The sequence below is a fragment of the Physeter macrocephalus genome, chromosome 2 (genome assembly GCF_002837175.3).
Source record: "Physeter macrocephalus isolate SW-GA chromosome 2, ASM283717v5, whole genome shotgun sequence".
In the NCBI taxonomy this organism is placed as follows: domain Eukaryota; kingdom Metazoa; phylum Chordata; class Mammalia; order Artiodactyla; family Physeteridae; genus Physeter; species Physeter macrocephalus.
Window position 1 is genome coordinate 44,700,400 of NC_041215.1, and position 22,223 is coordinate 44,722,622.

At 39.8% G+C, this 22,223-nt stretch overlaps 1 protein-coding gene across 1 annotated transcript in view; it reads left to right on the forward strand.

Annotated features, from left to right (window-relative positions):
- Window positions 1-22,223, forward strand: part of THSD7B (thrombospondin type 1 domain containing 7B) — a 773,362-nt gene that overhangs the window by 368,173 nt on the left and 382,966 nt on the right. The window contains exon 9 of the mRNA XM_024122279.2: window positions 3,163-3,278. Coding sequence (XP_023978047.1) covers window positions 3,163-3,278 — 116 coding nt within the window. The remainder of the gene's footprint in view (window positions 1-3,162; window positions 3,279-22,223) is intronic.

Here is a 22,223-nt window from a genome sequence, read left to right on the forward strand (position 1 = left end):
GCATATACCCTGAGAAAACCATAATTCAAAAAGACACATGCACCCCAATGTTCATTGCAGCACTATTTACAATAGCCAGGTCATGGAAGCAACCTAAATGCCCATTGACAGACGAATGGATAGAGAAGTTGTGGTACATATATACAATGGAATATTACTCAGACATTAAAAGGAATGAAATTGGGTCATTTGTTGAGACGTGGATGGATCTAGAGACTCATATAGAGTGAAGTAAGTCAGAAAGAGAAAAACAATATTGTATATTAACTCATGTATGTGGGACCTAGAAAAATAGTACAGATGAACCGGTTTGCAGGGCAGAAGTTGAGGCACAGATGTAGAGAACAAACGTATGGACACCAAGGGGGAAAAGCGGCGGGGGGTGAGGGTGGGGGTGTGATGAATTGGGCGATTGGGATTGACATGTATACACGGATGTGTATAAAATTGATGACTAATAAGAACCTGATGTATAAAAAATAAATTAAATAAAATTCAAAAATTAAAAAAAAAAAGAAAACTCAGTTGAGAGGTTGGGGTAAATGACTTTTTAAACCAATTTTAACCATACAGTTTTGATTCTCATTTTTTAATTTATCTTTTATTGGTATGTACATTATCTCAAGAGTATAGATAGGACTATATACAAAAAATAAATGTAATTTTGAAAGGTTGCATACAAATATATTTTAATTGAATCATTAAAAAAAAAAAGAAATGTGATGATCCTGGGAGGGGTAGACAGCATGTAAATAGAAGGGAGGAGGAAGTTGAACCTCTAAGGAAAAGGTCAACATTATTGGGAAAAGAAATGAATAAAAAGACAGTTTCACTCCTAAGAGAATATTTGGCACCTATCAGACCAGGAATCACATTTCAGGAAAGCCCTCAGTTCATGGCCTCTATAAAAGCAGTGTGACCTGAGCTTGACCTTTGCCATTGAGGGTATGATACCGTTTCTCACTTGTGGACCTAGAAGAAGAACACAGATAGAGAAAGGGCACCATGTCACGAAGAGTTGACATTATGCCCAGTGAATATTTATTGTGAGTGCTATTAATAAAGTATAAATTGAAAAGTAGGCAATATCAGTTCCCCAGAAGAGATTAACACCACACATACACACAAATAAAACAAAAACCAAGAGACACAAGAACACTTTGGGAGGTGTTGGATATGTCTATTACCTTGATTGTGGAGATGGTATCACAGGTGTTTGCATATGTCCAAACTCATCAAATTATGCACATTAAATAGGTGCAGTTCTTTCTGTATCAGTTATACCTCAATAAAGGTATATCTAAAACATTTAAAAATACTGCTAATTGAAGTGAACAAAGTCCCTGCAGAATAAGCCACCGTCCCAGAAAGCCTGAAGCCAAACCAGCACCGCAGGCATTTCTGAGCTATTTGTGGATGTCTGAGTGAGTGTGTCCTGGCTGGGTCCCTGCCCCGCCAAGTCCTGCTGCCCCACTGAGCACACAGGAAAATGACATTCCTCACGTGGTACTTTCATTTCCAGCTAGATAACAGGAGAGATTGGAGAGGAGATAGAATAAATAGCAGTTCAATTTAATTTTAGGAGCTTTCAGGGTATGAATAAAGGACTTGGGAATGAGTTTAGTGTTTTTTGCTAGTTCTACTAAAGTATGACGTAAATTTTCCTTACCAGAATATCTTGTTTAAATAATGCTATTTCCTCTAAAGACACTCTTTTTTCTTTCTATTTTTAGGTTCATTGAATTGATCTATTTGATAAAGTTTTTTGTGTGTATTAAGGATGATTAATAATGCCACTAATAATTAATTTATTGATAATCAATACTTTATTAAATTACTAATAATTTAATTTATTTAATCCATGTGACTTTGGATCCATTAGTTATTCTTTCAGCACCTCAGTTTATCATCTGAAAATGAAGATTATAATGCCTTTCACTGCGGTCCTTAGGAATAAATGAAAGAATGCGGGAAAAGCACTTGACTCACCACTGACTATCCAATACCAAAGTTCATGCTATCAGGCTTTATACACACTGCAGCTCTGTGCTTTATAAGAAATTTATAGGAAACAGAATTTTAAAATGCAAATATAAGTTGCAGAGTGCTTTCCTGTTTTTCCTCTTAGCATATCACTGTTTTATAAGATAATAAATGTGGGTTTTAGCCCCCTGTACTCATAAAAATAAGCAGATAAGCATGCAAATAAAAACAAAAACTTGCTTGCCATTTTCTGAGACTTTAGTTCTTCCAAGTGACTATGAATCCACTGACTACGTTCCTCCCAAGTCTGAACATTACATTATCAGCTAAATAGCAGAATTGAAATGTTTCTCTTGTTAATGCTTGTTAGTGTGTTTGTTATTTGCAAACAAACATACTATTCTCATGTCTTGCTTATTCTAACTCATCAATTTACATGTTCTAAAAAGACACTTCAATATTCTAAAATCATGTTAATTATCAAATATGTATAGTATTTTCAGTGGTTTTCACTGTTTTTTGTTTCCCAGTATATCCATATGTTGCCTTATACAATATCACTGAATTGATGTATTACCCTGGATAAAACACTTTTCAAAAAATATACCAGGGCTTCCCTGGTGGCGCAGTGGTTGCGAGTCCGCCTGCTGATGCAGGGGACATGGGTTCGTGCCCCGGTTCGGGAAGATCCCACATGCCGCGGAGCAGCTGGGCCCGTGAGCCATGGCCGCTGAGCCTGCGCGTCCAGAGCCTGTGCTCCGCAACGGGAGAGGCCACAACAGTGAGAGGCCCGCGTACCGCAAAAAAGAAAAAAAGTATTAAAAAAATATATATATATCAGATTTGTCCACTCTGAAAAAAATCAAATGTTATTTGAATTCATGCAATGGGGAGAAACTCACTTAGCATTTGTCTTTCATTGGTTTCAGCGATTGTTATTCCTTTCCTGGTCTAGTGAAAAATATTTTGGTCTCTGGATCAAGAGAGATGAAGTCTGTTTCATGCTCTGCCTCTGGCTCTGAGCCCTTGGGCAAGTAGCTTCTCCTCCTGGGTCTTTCTTCCCATGTCTATAAAAGGAACAACAGGGTCTCAGTGTTTTCAGTTCTGAAATCCTATGGTTCTAGGCTAAACCACTTACCTTCTCCAGGAACTATTGATCTGATCTCTTCATATTGGCAGATGTCCGGAGTCTACTCGGCCGGAAACAGTACGCCCTTGCCTGCTCCCGTGCAAAAGAGACTGTCTTGTGACCGCTTTCAGTGAGTGGACGCCCTGCCCAAGGCTGTGCCAACCAGGTAGGTGGATGCTATTTTCTTAGTGTTTTCTTTCCTTCCTGATCTCCTGAATGCCTCTCCCACTGCTAAATAAACGAGAGATGGTGGTACAGGGGCTCCCTTCTTTTCCATTTGCATGTTTGGGAACAAAGTTTGTAACATTCGTAAATGAAGTCTTGGATTTCCAGATCCATTAAGATTTGGCAGGGAAAACATATTCAGCTATTACATGCCATTATTTTACAGGTGTGCTTTGTAGGGGTCCTCATCTTCTATTAACTCTGTTGTGGCATTTTGAACAGCCATTCAAACGTGGTTCCTTATAAAGCATGAATACCATCACAGTTCCTTTGTGGCTCCTGTGTGCTTAAGCCTGACTCCAGGCATCTTCATTAGAATGTAGGGCCTTAAACGCTATACGTACATCACTGATAAATATAAGCCTATGGAAGAAGAGGGGCCAATACATTAAAACGTGTTGAACAGGTACAGACATTGGCAATATATGATTTCTATTTCTTTACTCTTAACGGTGATGCTTTATACATCTGGGTGTGTTTGGAGTGCTGTGATCCAGGATACTTAATAGCTAAGTCCTAATAAACACACAGGAGACTTGGTAAAATTACTGCCTTTCTTAGAACAGGTCTTTTCCCCTACACTTATCTCAGTCCCATGATGGAGCTAGTCCATTTGGAGATCCAAAAACTCCTAGTCCCAAAGCTCCGTTTTGGCCTAAGACCTAAACTTAATAACTTGGCCCATTTCCCCTAGTCTGACACCCTAGCCTTTGTCCTATGGATCATACCACTGCCATAGCAAGAAAAGGCACATCCAGGAACAGGAAGGATGGAAGAATATTGACCCTAGTGCTCAAAGTAAAATGGGTCTCATCCACACCTCCCTGGCCTTGTCTTGGCTGTTACATCCTCTCAAGCAGGGCCTGGCTCTCACTGTACCTCTGCACTAGCCTCCTGCAAAAAGGGAGAGGGAAGCATGCAGTTCTGCAAAGAGACAACCTGCCACAAAGATTGAGATTACTAACACTTTTCCTTGGAAAATTCCAGCCCTGTGCATCTAGGATTCCTCAGTTGCTCTTTGACTCACACATCTTCGTGGCGGTGACATGACAATATAGCCAATATTGACATAGGTCTGCCTGCCACTTCAAACCACCTCTCAGTGATTGGCAAGGGGGTTGTGACAGCTCTTGGAGATTATCATCATCGGTATGTTATATTTCAGTGATGGGGCACCTGCATAAGGTTTTCTAACTGTGCCATTTCAACTGTCCTTTGTCAGTGTTAACCGAGTAGTATCCAATAAACTTTGCTTATGGATAGAATCAGAACTAAATGTGTTGAATACAAAAGAGCTTTGAAAATACAGTGGAATATTTATCTGATCTTTCGAGGGGTGGAGATAGCAATCTCTTCCAGAGGTGCTCCAAAACTTATTTTCTTAAATGAAAACTCAAGGTAATTGATCTGGATAAACAGGGTTTGTAGAGTAGCCAGGGGAATGTCATTTCCAGACAGAGTAGGACAGAAAAGCTGTGATCTCTATTCTGAATCTAGCAGGTTGGCTTTTGAAATTTTGATAGTAATGTACCTGCAAAACATTCAAGTTCTTTAAGATAAGCATTGGGAAAATGCAAGAAGATAAAATAATCTATGATGATGGAGGTTTATTGAAGTTCAGCTATTTCTTTTAGTTTCGTCGTCATAAGAGATTAGCATAATTCTTCTGTTAAATGGTTTTAAGAAAGGAAAAGGCTGAATTAAAAAGAATACCCTACTGGCAGCCAGATATTGGTGTTAGAGCCGCCAGGGTTCCCTGACACTTAAGGAGGCATATTAGTTCTGTTGAGCCCATATGCCCCAGTGACCAGAGATTACTTCAGCTACTGCTATTGCATGCATTCTGTATTCGAGAAAATTCTCTCTGCTGTATGAGTATCTTCTCCTAGTGCTGCCTAAGGATGGAGGAATCATAGGGCATGTGAAATAATTGCTCTTCCAGCAATTTTAGATTTTACTACAACTTCCAGGGATTCAACTAGTTATTTAAATGGTTGGCATTGTAATGAAAATAATTTTAAGCCTCTGTGGTCTCTTTTTACCTCCAATTTTTTTAAGCCTAGATAATTCTTTTCACAGCCTGGCAGCCAGCAGACCTGGAGGAGCATTGATTCAGTTTTCAGATTTCTTCCAGCTTTCCGCTTCAATACTGTTTACCCTCGTGTTTTGTTTATACTTTGGGACCAATATTTTTTTAAATAACTATGGGTTAATTAGGGGAGATGATGATAGGGAGGAGATTATAGGAGGAAATGGTACCGCTAAATCTATGGTTCTCAAACTTTATTGATTCTGAATCACCTGGAAGCATTATTAAAATGCAGATTTTCAGCTCCATGACTAGATATTCTGACTCAGTAACTATGGGATGTTTCCAAAAATTTGTGTTGTAAGAAGCTGCCACTGAATGGTGATATATTTCCTCCCTTAAGATAAAAAAGGATCATAGATCCATGAACAAGTGCTACTTGAACTCTGGGCATACAGCCTGTTTTTCAGCTTCCTGAATGCATCATATTCTTCCCGGCTCAAGCATGGTAGAGTATGATGGCTAAGAACAGAGGTGCTGGAGCCAGATGGCCAGGATTTTGAGTCCCAAGGTTAGCTCTGTGACAGTGGCTGCATTACTTAATCTCTCTGTGCCTCAGTTTCCTCATCTGTGAAACAGGGTTAATAACCACAGCTACATATAAGGAAAGTACTTAGAGCCCTCAGTGGCTTGTGTTGGGTAGGCATGGGGCAGGCAATTCTATCATCGTTCCAAGCCTTTGCACCTGCCCTGTGTGGTGCTGGAGCTGTGTTCAGCTGCGCTTCCTTCTTGGTCCTCCAACCTCTAGATCAGCAGGGACCTGCTCTAGCAGCCTTTCCCCAGGAACGTTGTGTTCATCTCCTAGACCGCAGTAGACTCTCCCCATGCACCTCACTAACTAGGTCATCCCACAGCATCCTCCACATCCCCTTCATGGCACTTGCATACTTATCCTTCCTTGTTAACGTTGCCTTTGCTAGAGTGTACGTCCACAAGTGCAGAGACCACTTCTGTCATCTTCACCACTAGATCCTCTAAACCCAGCATAGTAAAGGGTATAGTTGTCACTCAATTAATATTTTTTGAATGGACAGATGTCCTGTGAAGAGAGAGAAGAGTGTGGTTTTGAATCCAGGCAGTAGATTCTCTGTTCTCGAGAACATCCTTCAAAAGATACTTTGGGAAATAGTGTTTTAAAGCAGTACGTGTCAAACTTAAATGCTTTTACAAGTCCCTGGGGGATCTAATTAAAATGTAAGTTCTAATTCAGTAGACCTGGACAGGACCTGGAATTAGACCTTTCTGTAAGCTCCAAGGTGATACCTGTATGTTGATTACAAAGCGCCAGGTAGAGGTGGGGTTAGACATTTTTGAGCAAGGCAATGACATGGTCAAAGTTATAAAGGGAAAAGAGTGGACTAGGGACAGACCAACAGGTGGAGACACAGGTAGATTGGGGTGTGGGGTGGAGTGAAATGGCTTAACCTAAACTGAGAGATCAAGAGAAGGATGAGCCTGAGTAGGTGGCAACCTCCACTAATGAGGATGGGGGAACTCTTTTGCACCTGTGGTTTCAGGTTGAGTCATCAAAGTTGAGAAGAGCTTATACCCCTATTCCCTAAATTTGGCTGCACAATGGAATCACCTAGAGATTTCTTAAATATCCCAAAGCATGGGTGCTACTCCAAGATGTTACGATTTAATAGGTTTTTGGTATGACCAGGGAATCACTTGATTATGTGAATCCAAAACCAAATCCATTCTAAACCTCTCAGAAAGCCAAGGTGGTTTCCCAGGGGCAGAGTGTACCCGGAGTGATTTGTGTGTTAGTAATGGGTAAGTTGTATGAGGTTTTATTTGGTTCTGGCTGTGTTCATGATCTAAAAATCCTTACAACTTAAAAATATTCTCAAGCCATGAACAATCTCTAGCTAGTAGCTAGCCTTGCTTCCTGTCTTCTTATTCCTGTTCATCTGAGTCTCTCCTGAAAGGATTAATGGTGGTCCCACATTCTTCGAAGCAAATCAAAGCTGTGGCGCTCTTGTGGACTCTCCAAATTTTAAGTCCCAGTAAAAAATTAGCCAAATGATCAAGAACCATTCTTTGGTGATGTTGTTACTAATTTCTCTATTCTTCCTTCAGCCTATAACGCAAATACCTGCATAAATACTCAATACCGTTTGCCCAATAATAGCTACAGTTTGTTCATTGTAGAGGTAGCCCCATGGAGTTTTTTCAGTACACAGATGCCTCACCTCATCCCACGTTAGAATCTCTTCATGTCGAAGAGACTTTTGCAGTGTTAAAACTCACCATAAGTAACTCTTATATGTGGACAGGGATGAGACATGCTCATTTAGTGCTTTATCCTTTCAGGGTATCTTCAAATACATTTATCAATTATCATTGATAATTGTTTGCCTGGGTAGTATTGGAAATTAATTATCTTGGCCACTGATCTCATAACTATCACATTTAATGTTTTTACTTTAAAGTCACAAATCAGTACTGATTTTCCAAGATTTCTCTCAAGCTACCTTTAAAGGAGCTCACTTTATATTTTCAACATTTAGTAATACAAATTTGAGACATCTACATAAATTAATATAATGCTAATATAAAATATTGTTGATTAATAGAATGCACTCTTATGCAGCCATCACCAAGTAAAAATTACCTTCAGCTCATGGCCACCCTTCTTTTGCTTGTTTTAGTGTAATCCCTCTTTTTACTGCCAGTGGCTAATTTTGTAATGATTCCCAGATGTGTGTATCACTTCCATGTAAGGGAAAAATATGTAAGAGGTAAAGTTATTAGACACTTCAGTAGATAAAATGTGGCATATTCAAAATAGGTCTTTCTGTAAATTCCTAGAAACCATGGAGCTAATGATTAATTATTTGTCAGTCTTAATAATTTAAGGCTGAGGGAGCTCCTTTAACTTTCATCTCTAAGGGGCATGCTGGCAAGCAGTGTCATGGTAATAGGAAGGCCGAAGGCAAACTACTGCTGGGAATTGCTAGGCAACTTTATTTGGTGGGATCCTTTGCTCCTGCATCAAACCTCCTGGAGTTACGTCTTGAGTTTCCAGTGTCAAAGACAGTAATGTTTTTTTAATGTCCAGGTGGTGTACTATATAGTGGTTAAGAACATGGCACCTCAAGTTAGACTTCCTTGGTTCAAATCCGATCTTTGCTGTACGAGTCACATTAGACTCACTTTAAACTTTGTTGTGTTTCAGTTTTCTCCGTTCTAAGATGAGATAATATTGGCACCCAATTCATAGGATTAAATGAGAATAGGACACATGGCAGAAATTTTGATGATGATGATGTAAGTTCCTTAAGATTGGGGAACTTGTCTTTTATTTTGTTGCTATCCTGCATTATCTAGTCGTCCATGTGCTGGTATAATGCACTTGTTTCCATGTCTGTATTTTTCTTAGATTATAAAATCTAGAAGGCACATGATGGGTGTTTAGTAATTGTTGTTGAATGAATGACTAAATGAACCCCATATCTTTCCTACTACCAGTTCTAATTCCTAAAGATTTTGCTTCCATTTAGGTGAAATCAAAGCATTAACAGAGTGTTCAGTGCATCCAGGCCAATTAGGGGAAAAGGTATTGGTCATTCAGAATGTCAAATATGTCAAAAATCACCTTTCTCCCACTCAAAGGCATACTAGCATCAGCCTCTCTCTTTACTTACTCCTTTCAAGTGCATATGGTCCCCTCCTTCCCGCCTAAGGCCCATCATCTATACTTTTCTCCACCTGGGAAATAGAAGATGGAGTACTAATTTATACCCAAAGAATGAAGAGTCGGGACTTCCCTGGTGGCACAGTGGTTAAGAATCTGCCTGCCAGTGCAGGGGACATGGGTTCAAGCCCTGGTCCAGGAAGATCCCACATGCCACGGAGCAACTAAGCCCCTGCACCGTAACTACTGAGCCTGCACTCTAGAGCCCGCGAGCCACAACAACTGAGCCCGCACGCCACAACTACTGAAGCCTGCCCGCCTAGAGCCTGTGCTCCGCAACAAGAGAAGCCACCTTGATGAGAAGCCCGCACACCGCAGCTAAGAGTAGCCCCTGCTCGCCGCAACTAGAGAAAGCCAGCATGCAGCAACGAAGTCCAACGCAGCCAAAAATAAATTAATTAACTTTTTAAAATCCTAGGAATTGTTTTAAAAAAAAAAGATTGAAGAGTCTATTGTGTTTGAGTATTGAAGATTTGGGGCCTGGAACACCAGCCTCCAAAGTAGTGTTGAAGGCAATATAATCATCTAATGACTTTCCTTCAGAAAGTGACTTAATTTAAATCTAAGTTACAACCTCTATAAATTTTGGATGTTTTCTATTCCCAAGTGTTTTTGAAAAACTAAATAAAATGTGTATCTTGCATATACATCTCAAGCCACAACCCAATACACAGAGTATAGGTGCCTTTTTTTTTTTATAGGCTCCATTGGGGAGGATGTGCCCTCTTTAGTCTATAATTTAAAGCCTAGAGATCACTACATAGCCCCAGTACTCAATAAATATTCCTGAAAATTTAGTAAGGGAAATGACAAACACTTGGGCTTGTAGAAATTACAGTTCTCAACCAAGGAGTTCTGCTGATAAAATTTATAAAGACACTTTCCCTCCATTCACACACAGGAAAAAGAGAGATTAAATTCTCTTAATTTCTTTTAATTTTTTTCCTCCCATGTTTGTTTGTTTGTTTTTGTTTTATTTCCCCTTAAAATGTGACACCTTCCGCCTATCTCTTTTAAAACCCAGGGACTTCCCTGGCCGTCCAGTGGTTAAGACTCCGGGCTTCCACTGCAAGGGGCCTCGAGTTTGATCCCTGGTTGGGGAGCTAAGATCCCGCATGCCACACCGCGTTGCGAGGCCAAAAAAAAATAAAAGGAAACAGAAAACGAAAACAAAACCCCACAGTATGCAGTGGATTCGATTTGGCCAAAAAATCAGATTTGGCAAAAAAGAAACGTTTTTAGAACAGTTTATTTAGAGCCCTATGACCACCCGGACATGGAAGAACACCACTGGGTTATGAGGGGAGCTGCGGCTCAAAGGGCGGGGCTCTTAATTGGCGTTACCTACACCCCTCACTCAGAGCGAAAGTTAGTCCGCTTAATAGCTGACCGGGTCGCCTTCTCAGTTCACACTCTTCCTCCTACCCCCTAGTCCCCCTTCTTTCTGGACCAGAGATTGATGTGCATTTACAGGGACCTGGAGTTCACAGTATCGCCAGCTGGGATTTTTCTTTGCTTCCTCCAATGGCCCCAGGCCGTAGATCTAGAGCCAGGGCTGGAATACAGATTTCTCTGACCTGAGGGACTGCCTGTTTTCATGCCACAACAATCCCTGTTTTCAGAGAGGCACAGCTCATCTTGCTTGTTTACTAGCAATTCAAGGATTCAGAGCCAGATACCCTCAAACCTGAGGCACAGGCTCCGTACAGCACAGATCTGTCACACAGAGCTTTCACGTGTGCTCTCTCATTGACCATCAGGGCAGTTTCGTGATAAAGGAACAGCCGTTCTGTTAGCCCTGTTCCATAAAAGAAGCAACGCGATCTTCAAGGGAAGCCCTCCTGGCCACCTCGTCCAACAGGAGCAAAGACCAGGTCCAAATACCCAGTTTAAATTAAACTTGCTACACTGCTTTGCCTGGTGAGCCTGTAAAATTACAGGGAAAAAAAGCCAGGCAAGTTCAAACTCTTATTGCTAAAAGCCTGTAACTTCTACTTTGCTTCATATCACTGCCTCTTCCTATCAAAGTGATAATAGCTATAATTTATTGACATACATTGTCCTATTTGTTACCTCATCTCTATATGGAAAGGACTATTATGACCCCATCTTACATAGGAAGACATAGAGGCTTAGCTATGGGTCCCAAGATTGCAAAATGAATAAATGGCAAAAGCACAAGGAATCCTAGGCTCTTAACCACTCATTCGGTAGCAGATATTTGCTGAACAATCACTGTGTTCTAGACGCTGTGCTAAGTACTGTAAGTATAGGTGTAAAGTGGTGACGAAAACACACACAGCCCTCTGCTGTGGTGAGTGCTGTCTAGTGACAGAAGATGGAGGCATTGAATATATAATTGCCTAAATGAATATGCAGTTACAAAATATAGTATGCGCTCTGCAGAAATTCAAGGAGCTATGAGAAAAGGTAGTAAGGAAAATCAGAATTCCACTCTGCCTAGAGTATCTTTCTCCTCATCTCTACTCATTGCCCGTCTTACTAGATGTAAAGCCCTACCTTCTCCAGAGAACTTGTCCTGATCCTCCTGCTGGAAATAACCACTTCTCACTCCTGAGTCTCATAACGCTGTCTGAATGACTTGCATTCTCACTCTTCGTAAACGTGTTTTGGGTCCCTCCGAAGAGACACGAAGTCCTTGAGAGCTAAACCCTTTTCAGTTTTCATTCCCAAAATGCCTCATAATAAACTTAAAACAGAATAGAATTCAGTATATCTGTGTCAGGTAAATGGATGCTAGTTAGAACTTACTTGCTTAAGCAAACCTAACAGACTGCTAAAAGGAAAAGTGATCTGCCTTTACAACTGAATATCTTTTGAAACACGTGATGATGGCAGCAATAAAAGATGTGGGATTTCGGGAATCAAATCTGTCTCTGGTTTCCTGGCAAATGTGGTTAAAGTGGAAACACATTCCATCCCTTGTATTCATTCATTCATACACTCACTCATTCATTCAGTCATTCTTTTGTACAGTTAGTCTGTTCTTTTGGTTATTAATATTTCAATGAAGTCATATGAGTATCTTAAGGGAAGCAAAGGCTATTTGATTGCTAATTCCTAAAAGTAATTTCCTACTGGAACTCCACATTTTAACTGAGATCATCAACTGAGGCAATATGTCTATAGGAAGTGCATTAAAGTCATAGAGTCTTTTAAATATATGACTGAAGGGTATAATGTTGAAATGCAGAATTATGGTCATGTGCAGTCTTTCAGTGGATTGTGATTCAGGGGTAAAACTTAGAATAGTTTCAACAGGTTTCTAAAAGTGTGGCCCATGGAATTCTAGCTCAGAATTACCTGGAATGCTTGTTAAAACCCTAAGAGATTCTGATTTTGAAGTCAGGATTGGGGCCTCCAAATCTGCATTTTTAAACAAACTGCCTTAGTCATTTTAAGAAACATTAACCTTTGAGGACCACTGACCTGTAGGAACATTTAATTTGACTATGAGCCAATGGATTCTTTAAAAAAGGTGTAACTTCCCTCTACAATATTGTTCTAATCAAGTCTATTTTGGTTTTCAAGAATCAAAGGTTTTTCTATGAAGCTTTCAAATCTACAGTAAGTAAAAAGAGGCTTATTGGGAAGTTAGAACAGGAAATCTCACAGGTGTCCAAAAATAAGAAAAAGAAAATGTATGGACATATAAGAACTAGAAATGCAAATAGGAGCTGAGGGTTCTCTCTTCAACTGTCAGAATCAGTGTGATTCTTCCATCTCTGCTTCTCTGTGTACACCTGCTGTCCTGCCCCTTCTAACAGGCTTCCTTTGAATCTCTGCTTTCATAAGTAGCAGTTATAGAACCCAAGAATGGCTCTCTAGTCCTTACTCTACGAAACACCAGGGAAGTCAAGAACCCAGCACCCATAGAAGCTTCCTTCCCTTCAGGGTCTTTCTTCAGCTCACCAAGAAAGAGAGTCTGATGGCCCAGTTTGTATCAGATTGGTCCTTCAATCATGCAGCAGCCTGTGGATTCATCAGCCCCCTTCAGGTCAGGAGGCATCTGGACGGGGAAGGGGACAGTGGTGCTGGAAGGCAGCAGGAACTGATAGGGACACTGATTGTTCACCCCCTGAGACCAGCCTCTCCAGGACACCCATGCTCAGCCCTTTGGGAGAGAACTCGGAACCTGACTCCCTTCACTTCCTTACGTTTCTGTCCATCCTTCTCAGTGCTGAACTATAGGCAGAGGAGTGGCAGAACCTGCCCGACTGCTTCCACCACAAACATAATCCTCTTTTCACTTCAGAGCTTCAGCTCTGGAAGAGAGCTGTCGTAAATTAAGTAGAAATCTAGAAAAGGAAAATGAAGCTCCAGGGGTTATATACTCAGTCGAATGACAGCTTCATGTAGAACAGAAACTGGGAGGAGCGAGAAGGCACTCACCCTGGGCGTGATCTGAGCCAGAAATTTTACTTCAAACAAACAAAATATGGAGTCTCCGTGTACTTGAATTCATATCAAAATACGTATGCTATTGTTCCTATCCGTAGTCTATCGTAAACAGTATTGTCTTGGCTGTCTTTAAAAAAAAAGCTAACATACTAAACAAAATCAAATCAATAAAAAAGCAAACAAAAGAATCGAATGTAGATTTGATGCATGAGGTTCTGTCTTTTACACCTGGAATCCACTGTTATGCCTTCTAGTTTGCATCTAAAGTTGCTTTCAAACACTATTTCTCTTCATTCAACAGTCAAGCTACATTACCATAAATAAATCCTGTGGCTCACATGGATGTTCATAATGATTTATTGTTAGCAAAAGTCTGTGTTTCCTTGAATGTGAATGCTCTTTGTTGTCAAAATGTTTTTACTTCCGGCTGGTTTCTTTGTCATATCTCTAGAATTCTCTTCAGACAATACAATGCAACACAGTGTAATCCTTATTTCCCTATAGAGGTGAATGAGTTGCCTTTCAGAAATCAAGGTACCCATTCTAATTAGAAGTTTATCTTTAGACTTTCAGTGTACTTTCTACAAAGAAATAGAATAAATTAGTTTTGCTTTAGCTGGAGTGTTACTTTCAGTTTATTAAATAGTTTTCTACAATTAAAAAGAATGAATTAATTATTTTTCACTTCCTTGACTTTGGTCCAATTTTAATATGACTTTCAATGAAAGTGTGCTTTCAGGGGGTTTTGACTCATTGGTTTTTGACTCATGGTGGTAGATTTATGAATGATTTAATTTGTATTACTAAAACAAAGCCTAGAGTTAGAGGTAGAGTTAAATGTTGTGATCTTAATATGTCAACTTGGAACTACAGATTTTATAAGTCAGTTTGCTTCCTAGGGTTTTCTTATCCTATGTGAAGAGGCTACCTCAGCAATAGTTGCTCAGTTGAGAATACCCACGTTGTCCTCTGATTCATATTTTGCCTTCCTTGGGTAAGTTGTAGGATTTGTGAGTACTCAAGCTCAAGCCATAAAAATTGTTAATTTTATAAACAGAAGATAATTAGTGGTGTGTGCGTGTCTGTGTGTGTGTGTGTGTGTGTGTACATATGTGTGAGGAGAAAATGAGAAAAAGAGGGAGAAAGAGAGAGAGACACACTTTTTTCTAGCAGGACAATAATAGGAGTTTAGTAAATATATATTATATTACATTGCATGGAACATGAAATAACATTTTACGTGACCAACAAGCTCACATGGGGTTTTAGACTTTGAGGGGGGTCTATCTTTTCTCACCTATTTTCCCCCTCCCAAATTCAGTAACAATTGAGTTCGTCAAAGCAGAGGGAGATCAAAATATTAGCTCATTCTCAACCCTAGAATTAGACAGACTTAACTACCAGATCACAGCCCCTGTTGGACACCTAAAAACTTGAATGAGCCTGGCTAAAAACAGATCAGAATATGTGCATCCTCCGAGCAGATGTATCTTGAAGAAAGAGAAGGCGAGAGAAAGAAAAGCCATGTCTGTATACTTCTTTCTCCCAAAGTCATGATTTAGGGGCCATTTATCCTTCCCAAAGGAGACGTAAGTATGGGAGGTGGAGAGAGTCCAGGGACAATGAGGGCTGTAGAAGTGGATCTCCCCTCACATGGTCGAAATCATCAGGAGGCTCCACCCTCACCGTCTCTTTCTAATAAGCGACTTTGTGAACTCAGGCCCTACTTCCACTGTTTAAATTCCTGTGGTTATGCTCGCCTCCTTTCTTTTTAAAAAAAAATTTTTTTTGGCCGTGCCATGCAGCTTGTTGGATCTTAGTTCCTTAACTAGGGATTGAACCCGGACCCTCAGCAGTGAAAGCGTGGAGTCCTAACCACTGGACCACCAGGGAATTCCCTGGCCTCCTTTCTGACCAAGCTTGTTCTATCTTGTTCAGACTTTCATTTGCTATTCCTTCTCCCTAAAGTGTTCTTCTCCTAGCCTTTAGCATGGGTGCCTTTTGATCAAAGCTTTGTTTTCCATTCAAATGCCATATCTCAGAGAGTCTTTGTCTGACTACATCTTCTTCTTCTCCTTCTCTTTCTTGTTCATTACCCCGTGTTAGTTTCCTCACTGCACTGCCCAGTCTCCCAGCTAGAACATAAGCTCTATGTCTTGTTCACTGTTTAGAAACACATAAGCTCTTTGTCTTGTTCACTGTTTAGAAACACTGAAACGCTGCCACAAAGTAAGTGCCTAAAGGGTTATTGAATGAATGATAATGGATGAAGGTATCATTCATTCAGGGAAGCTTTGCATAGGGCTGACTATACCAAGTTTTGTGCCAACTGCTAGTAGCATTAAGATGAATAAGATGAGGTTACTTTAATCGGGGGGCTATTTATTAGGGGATTCAAGTATGTAAACATATTCTTTTATAACAAGAATGAGCACAGGGTATTAAGTAGCCAGGAGAAGGGTGTCTTGCTTTAGCTAAGTGGTTAGAGGAGACAAGGTTTGGTAGATCAGGAGTTTCCAGGTAAACATGGACTGCAAGTATCTTAAAGATAGAAGAGGGGATGTGTGTGAAGAGGCTTGGCAGCACAAAAATCCATTTTAATTAAATGAGTTACACGTAGCTTGTGATGCTTGAGTTGCATAGTTCATATGGGAGAGTGATACGAAATAGAGCTAGAGAGACATGCAGGAGCCAGCTCATGAAGAGATTTGTGCCTTTCTAAGAAGTATGGACATTACCTGGAATTCTGATAGACAAGTTAAATTTTAAGCATGGGTGTGATAAAATCAGACTTGTGTTGTAGGGAAAAAAAAATAGTACCGAAAATAACGAAGTTAAAACAGCATTGGAAACCATTGGGGAAAGTATGAGGCTATTCAATTATCTGGCCAAGAAATGAGGAGAATCTGTTTTCTTGAATAAAAATAAAATGTATAGGTAGGCGTATAAATTTCCATAACTCTACATTGTTTAATAGCATGTCTTCATGACCTGGTGTGTACTGAGTCCTTCGCCCATCCTGTGGAGTTCATGTAACTGGATTATTATGTAAATCCTTTCTGGCTCAAGATATTTCAGTGCTACGAGAGAAACACACAGTAAGCAACTGTCAACTCCAGGCTGGAACAAACCCTTCCTGGTCACCTCTCTGAGTATATACGTCCAAGGAGTAAAATGAGCCCAAAGACAAAGAGGTTCTCACTAATTCACCACATTACCATCATCTGTTCTTATCAGGGACCAGCAATATAATTTGCAGGGCCCAATGCAAAATGAAAACGTGGGTGCCTTGCTCAAAAATTACTAACACTTTTTAGCTGCAGGAGAGCATTAAACCAAGAGCCCCACTGAGCCTGTGTGAACCCACACAGATCATATGCCCATGATGCTGGTCCTGGTCCTCATCGGCTTCCTCTAGGGGCAAAGGCTCCTAACTGACTTGGAGTTTTGATTCCTGGGAAGAAAGTGGGGGAGGGTGACAGCAAAGCAAAGCAGGTAAGAACACAGGCTCAGGACCCAGACTGCTTGGGTTTCACGTCTTCTCTATCACTTTACTGGCACCTTGAACAAGGTACCAAACCTCTTGGTGCCTCCATTTTCTGACCTGAAAAATGGGAATGATGAGAGTAACTGTGGTTTAGGATTGTTATGAGGATTGAGTTGATTCATGTAAAACACTTGGCAAGTGAATGAAACACAAGTGCTTGGGTCTTTTTTCTTATTATTTTGGAGATTGTATTCTGGAGAGTGAAGCTTACTTGGTTCCGTGTAATGCAAATATTACCATTCAGGGTACGGTTTGTCATTCAGTGAGCAGAAATACTTAATTTCAACGTAGTTAAATTTACCATTTACTTTATTGTTTTCATTTTTGTGTTTTAAGATATTTTTTCCTATCCCAAAGACATAAAGTTTTTCCCTATCTTTACCTTTGGAAAATTTTACATATGTCTGTAATAATTCATTTTAGGTATGATATTAGATAAGGATCCAATTTCTTTTTCCATGTGGAGGCACTGACCTTTTCTATCTTCCCTTTACACCCCAGTATACCCAATGATCTAGCCACTCTTGTCTCCCTTGCTTTTTCTGGAATTTGACTCTGGGCCTTTGCAAATATTATTCACTCCGCCTAGACTTCTCTTTCCTTACATATTATACAGATGACCCGTCCAACCTCCTTCATGTTCCAGCTCAAATATTCCCTTTCCATTGAGACTTTTAAGTTTAAAATTACCCCCAACACACACACACATTCCCTAGCACTCCCTTCTACATTTTGCTTTGTTCTGTTTTGTTTTTGGTTTTTTGCACATCATTTAATTGCCATATAAAACACTAAATATGGGACTTCCCTGGTGGCGCAGTGGTTGCGCGTCCGCCTCCCGATGCAGGGGAGCCGGGTTCGCGCCCCGGTCGTGCTCCTCAACGGGAGAGGCCACAGCAGAGGGAGGCCCGCATACCACAAAAAAAAAAAAAAAAAAAAAAAAAAAAAAACACTAAATATTTGACACTTATTTTTTATTTGTCTCCCTCCGCTAGAATGTAAAGTCTATGAGTACAGGAATAATGTTTTTCTTTTGCTGTATTCTCAATTTCTAGAACAGTATCCCCTCCCTAGAGGATTTCAGTATTCCACTTCCAGAATAATCCAGAACACCTTATGAACAGTTATGTCTTATGTATTCTTCTTCCAGATAGAATAGTGAAAATTCCAGCTCCACACATATATTAATTGTAGGCATCTGATTAGCAAATCTCTGGGTGACTTCTTTTTTTTAATTCCTTCTAGAATGAAGGCCAAGACAGACAAGCACCCCACTTTTCTCTCTGTCAAAACAGGTGATTTCCTAGTACACACACTAAGGGATTCAGGCTTTCTGTGCATGTGTGTGTGTGTGTGTGTGTGTGTGTGTGTTTGTGTGTGTGTAGGGGAGAATACTCTGGCCACAGGCTTTGTTTCTTGTTCCCTGATTTATGACATCCATTAAAAGCCAGGCTCTTACCATCAGCAATGGAGAAATTTTCCCAAAAGCCAGTACTCCAAAATTTTTCCTTAATGTCCAGTTTTTAAACAATGCATTCATAAAATATTTTTAAATCATTTCAAAGAGAACTGCAAAGGAAACAAAAAGAAAAGGAGGAGGCTCCTATAGGACATATCAGCCAATTGTAACCCAGTTAACAACTGGACCCAAATTGCAGCTCAATGACAATTGGGTGTTTATAAGAATTTTAGGGTAATTGGTATAAATATTTCTATTTCCTATGGTTTTGTTTAAAAAAGAGCCCTTATCTTTTATAAATCTATCCTGAAATATTTACAGATGAAATTATATGATGTCAGAATGTTCTTTGAAATAATTTGGGTGTGAATGAGTGGGTAGGGGTATAGATGAAACAAGCTTGGCATGTAATTATTGCAGCTGATGGATGGATACACTGGGTGTATTTAATATGTTTGAAAATTTCCAAAATTTAAAAAGATAAACATTTTCAAATGAATTAGAAAACAAACCTCTCCAGCAATCTATTTTTTTTCTATGCCAGCAGAGTTTCTCCAGACGTGTTCTCTGCCTCACGGGTAGAAACTAATATCACCAACTTCCCTTTTAAGAAAATAAATATTTGGTCGATGTTTATATGTTCATGCAGACATGACCGTCACTCATTCATCTTTTTTATTTATTCAGCAATCATTCATTAGTTGTCTACCAGGTTTTACATGATACAACAAGACCTGAGGAGGCTTACTGTTTGGAGGCAGAAAGAGACAAGAAGACAATAGGATGCAATGTGGATTTTGTAGAAGGAGGGGAGGAAGCATGGCGGTAGGGCCCCTTGGCTGAGGGTTGGGTGGGAAAGACTTGAAAGAGATGATCCTCTGTTGGGTCTCAAAGGAAACTGAGGGGTTATATAGATGAAGAGGGAGAGGAAATGCACTTACCCTATCCTCCACACTAACCTGTCTACCAGTTAACAATTTTATGTACTTACCGGATGCCAAATGCTGAACTAACGACTTTACATCCATCCCTTTATCTAATTCTTCTTCTCCAAAGTCCCAAATAAGGTATTCTAATTATGTCCCTTTGAGACACCAGGAGATAAGTAATTTTCCCAAGTTCACAAACCTGGGATTCTAGATTCCCTGATTCTAAAGTTAGTGCTGTTATTCCATCAACACTAAGCCAAAAAAGGAATTTCGAAACCTAGTGACTTTAGGTTGACATTGCAAAACAAAACAGCAAGACGGGTGATAGCATGTACCTCATGCGTGAAAGGGATAATTAGTGTTAATAATTATAGTTGAATGAAAAACTTTATTTCAGTCGGTTTGCCTTCACACTTATTTTTCTTTAACTTGTCCTACCACGATTCCCAAACCAAAACATTTAATATCATAACTGATATTAATGTGTGATTGACTCCCCACAGGTTACATTTCAGGTAAATTAATTTTTACATGTAGACACATCCTGGAAAGGGTGTTGCAAAAAGTTGCAGAAACCAGGATTTATGTGGTTGAGCCATCATGAGTGATGGTGCATTTACAACATAGCAGACTCCATCCATACAGCAAATGGCCAAGTGATACATTTCACTCTTGTAAAGAGTTTGGAGGATCTGAGGTTCTGAAGTTTCTATCTCTGAAGCCTCTGAAGTTTCTATCTCTGAAGCCTCTGAAGTTTGTGCCCCTGAGTTTTGTTCTTACTATGCTATGAAACATGAGCTTGACCTGGAAACCCTTCTGTCCTTTAGCTGTCAGCACAGTACTGGGCATGAATATCATCCTTTCCTGTCCATGAAAGCATAAAGCATTAACGGGATAGGGCAGCATGTATTTATCTAAAAGTATTTTTCTAATATATAATTCTGGATCCATGCCTAATAATGATGGCAACATCTTGAGCTTGTATCTTAGATGACATCTGTGCCCCCCAAAAGCCTGCCTGTATACAGTGCAATATGGCGTTGCAGTGTAGTTTAGTCTTAATGCTGACGGAGTGGAACACATTAGGGAGCCCTGTGGCAGGCAGCCTCTAGACATTTCATCTGCTAAAATGAAAAGGGGTCAGGTTGGGGGGAAAATAAATCCATGTCATTCCCTCACACGCTGGCAAGAAGAAAAGACAAGTGCAACACGTCATTATAGTGTTGTTAAACCTCCTCCTTTATAGCACACATTTCCAATTATACCCATTACGACATACTTAGCTAGTGGGCAGGTTGCATTTTTTAAATGTGCTGAGAGCAGTAATGATTTAGCTGGTGCTCATTTGTTTTCTATTGCTTGGTTAAGCATGATGCATTATCTTTCCTGTTTTACATATTGGACGAATATGAGATGTTAGCTCTCCATGAGCTAAATCCATGGTTCTCTGCCCTGGAGATTTTTTAAATAGATGGTTGCTTGGGCTCCACCCATGAGATATTCTGATTTAAATGGTTTGGATTGAGGGGTATTAGGAGTCTATAAAAGCACCCTTTCAGATTCTAATATGCAGCCAGGGTTAAGGACCACATGGATTAAGTTGACAGCTAGATTAACTGTGTAAGAGTTAGTTTCTATATTTAGAGAGAGGAAGGGCCAGTCACTATTTGTAAGGTTAGCTCTCCAAACTGGAGATGTTTTAAGTGCATTGGTGGTTGAGGATAGGAAGTAGAGGACACTGGAGATAGTCCCTAGAAATTAGAACTATTGCCTAGGCTTCCGTGAGTGCCTGCCATAGAAGGAAAATGTTTACTTGCCTTGACTGTCATCCTGATGGTTTACGCAGATATAAACATGAGTTGCTTCTTTTGAAATCTCTGTTAAAGGCTTGCATTAAGCTTAGTGGCCATATATATCTGTATGTGTGTGTATATATGTGTGTGTGTGTGTGTGTGTGTGTGTGTGTGTGTCTGTATAAAATTTACAAAATGCTTTAAATCTCATTCAATTAGGCATTCCTAACAATTATCCTGTGAGTTGGCTTAACAGTATTACCCACATAGGACAAGAAAGAAAATTGAAGCTCTAAAAGTTTAAGTGCAGTGTCCAAGGTCATACAGCAATTTGGTAATGAGCTGGGCTTAGAAATCAGAGCCTTGGAGGACTTGTCTATTTCCAGAGCCATTGAATTTGGCCTCTGTTGCAAAGTGAATGATGATTATGAAAATTTAAGAATATAGAATACATTTTTTCAGGCAACATTTCAAAATGAAAGATGTATATGAGTATCCTGGAACCTTTTTTTTGTTTAACATTCCTGGGAAGTTTAGCAGAAAATCTTTGCAATTTTGTTTAATTTCATCCATATATAGACAGGCTCAGTGTTCATTTTGAAGTACTTGGAGGTCTCACCTGGGAGGGAATTCTGGGGGTGGAGGCTGCTCTTGATGTATTTGCTCTATATATAGAAGACCAAGATGGATAGGAAGGACGTAGATGAAAACTTCCTATTCATAGTTCTTCTAGGGCATTGCATTTTCGCCACTTCAGCCCTCCATTCCTCCTTGAGCAAAGAGAGAACATACCAGATTGATGGCCTTTGGATAGTAAATACAAAGTTTATACTATCATTTCTGAATGTTTATAAAATTATACAGAACTTCTACATTATTATCCATCCATCAGGTTTCACTTCTGCTTCACTGGGGAGATTTTTTTTTCCACATCTCTATTGGAGTAT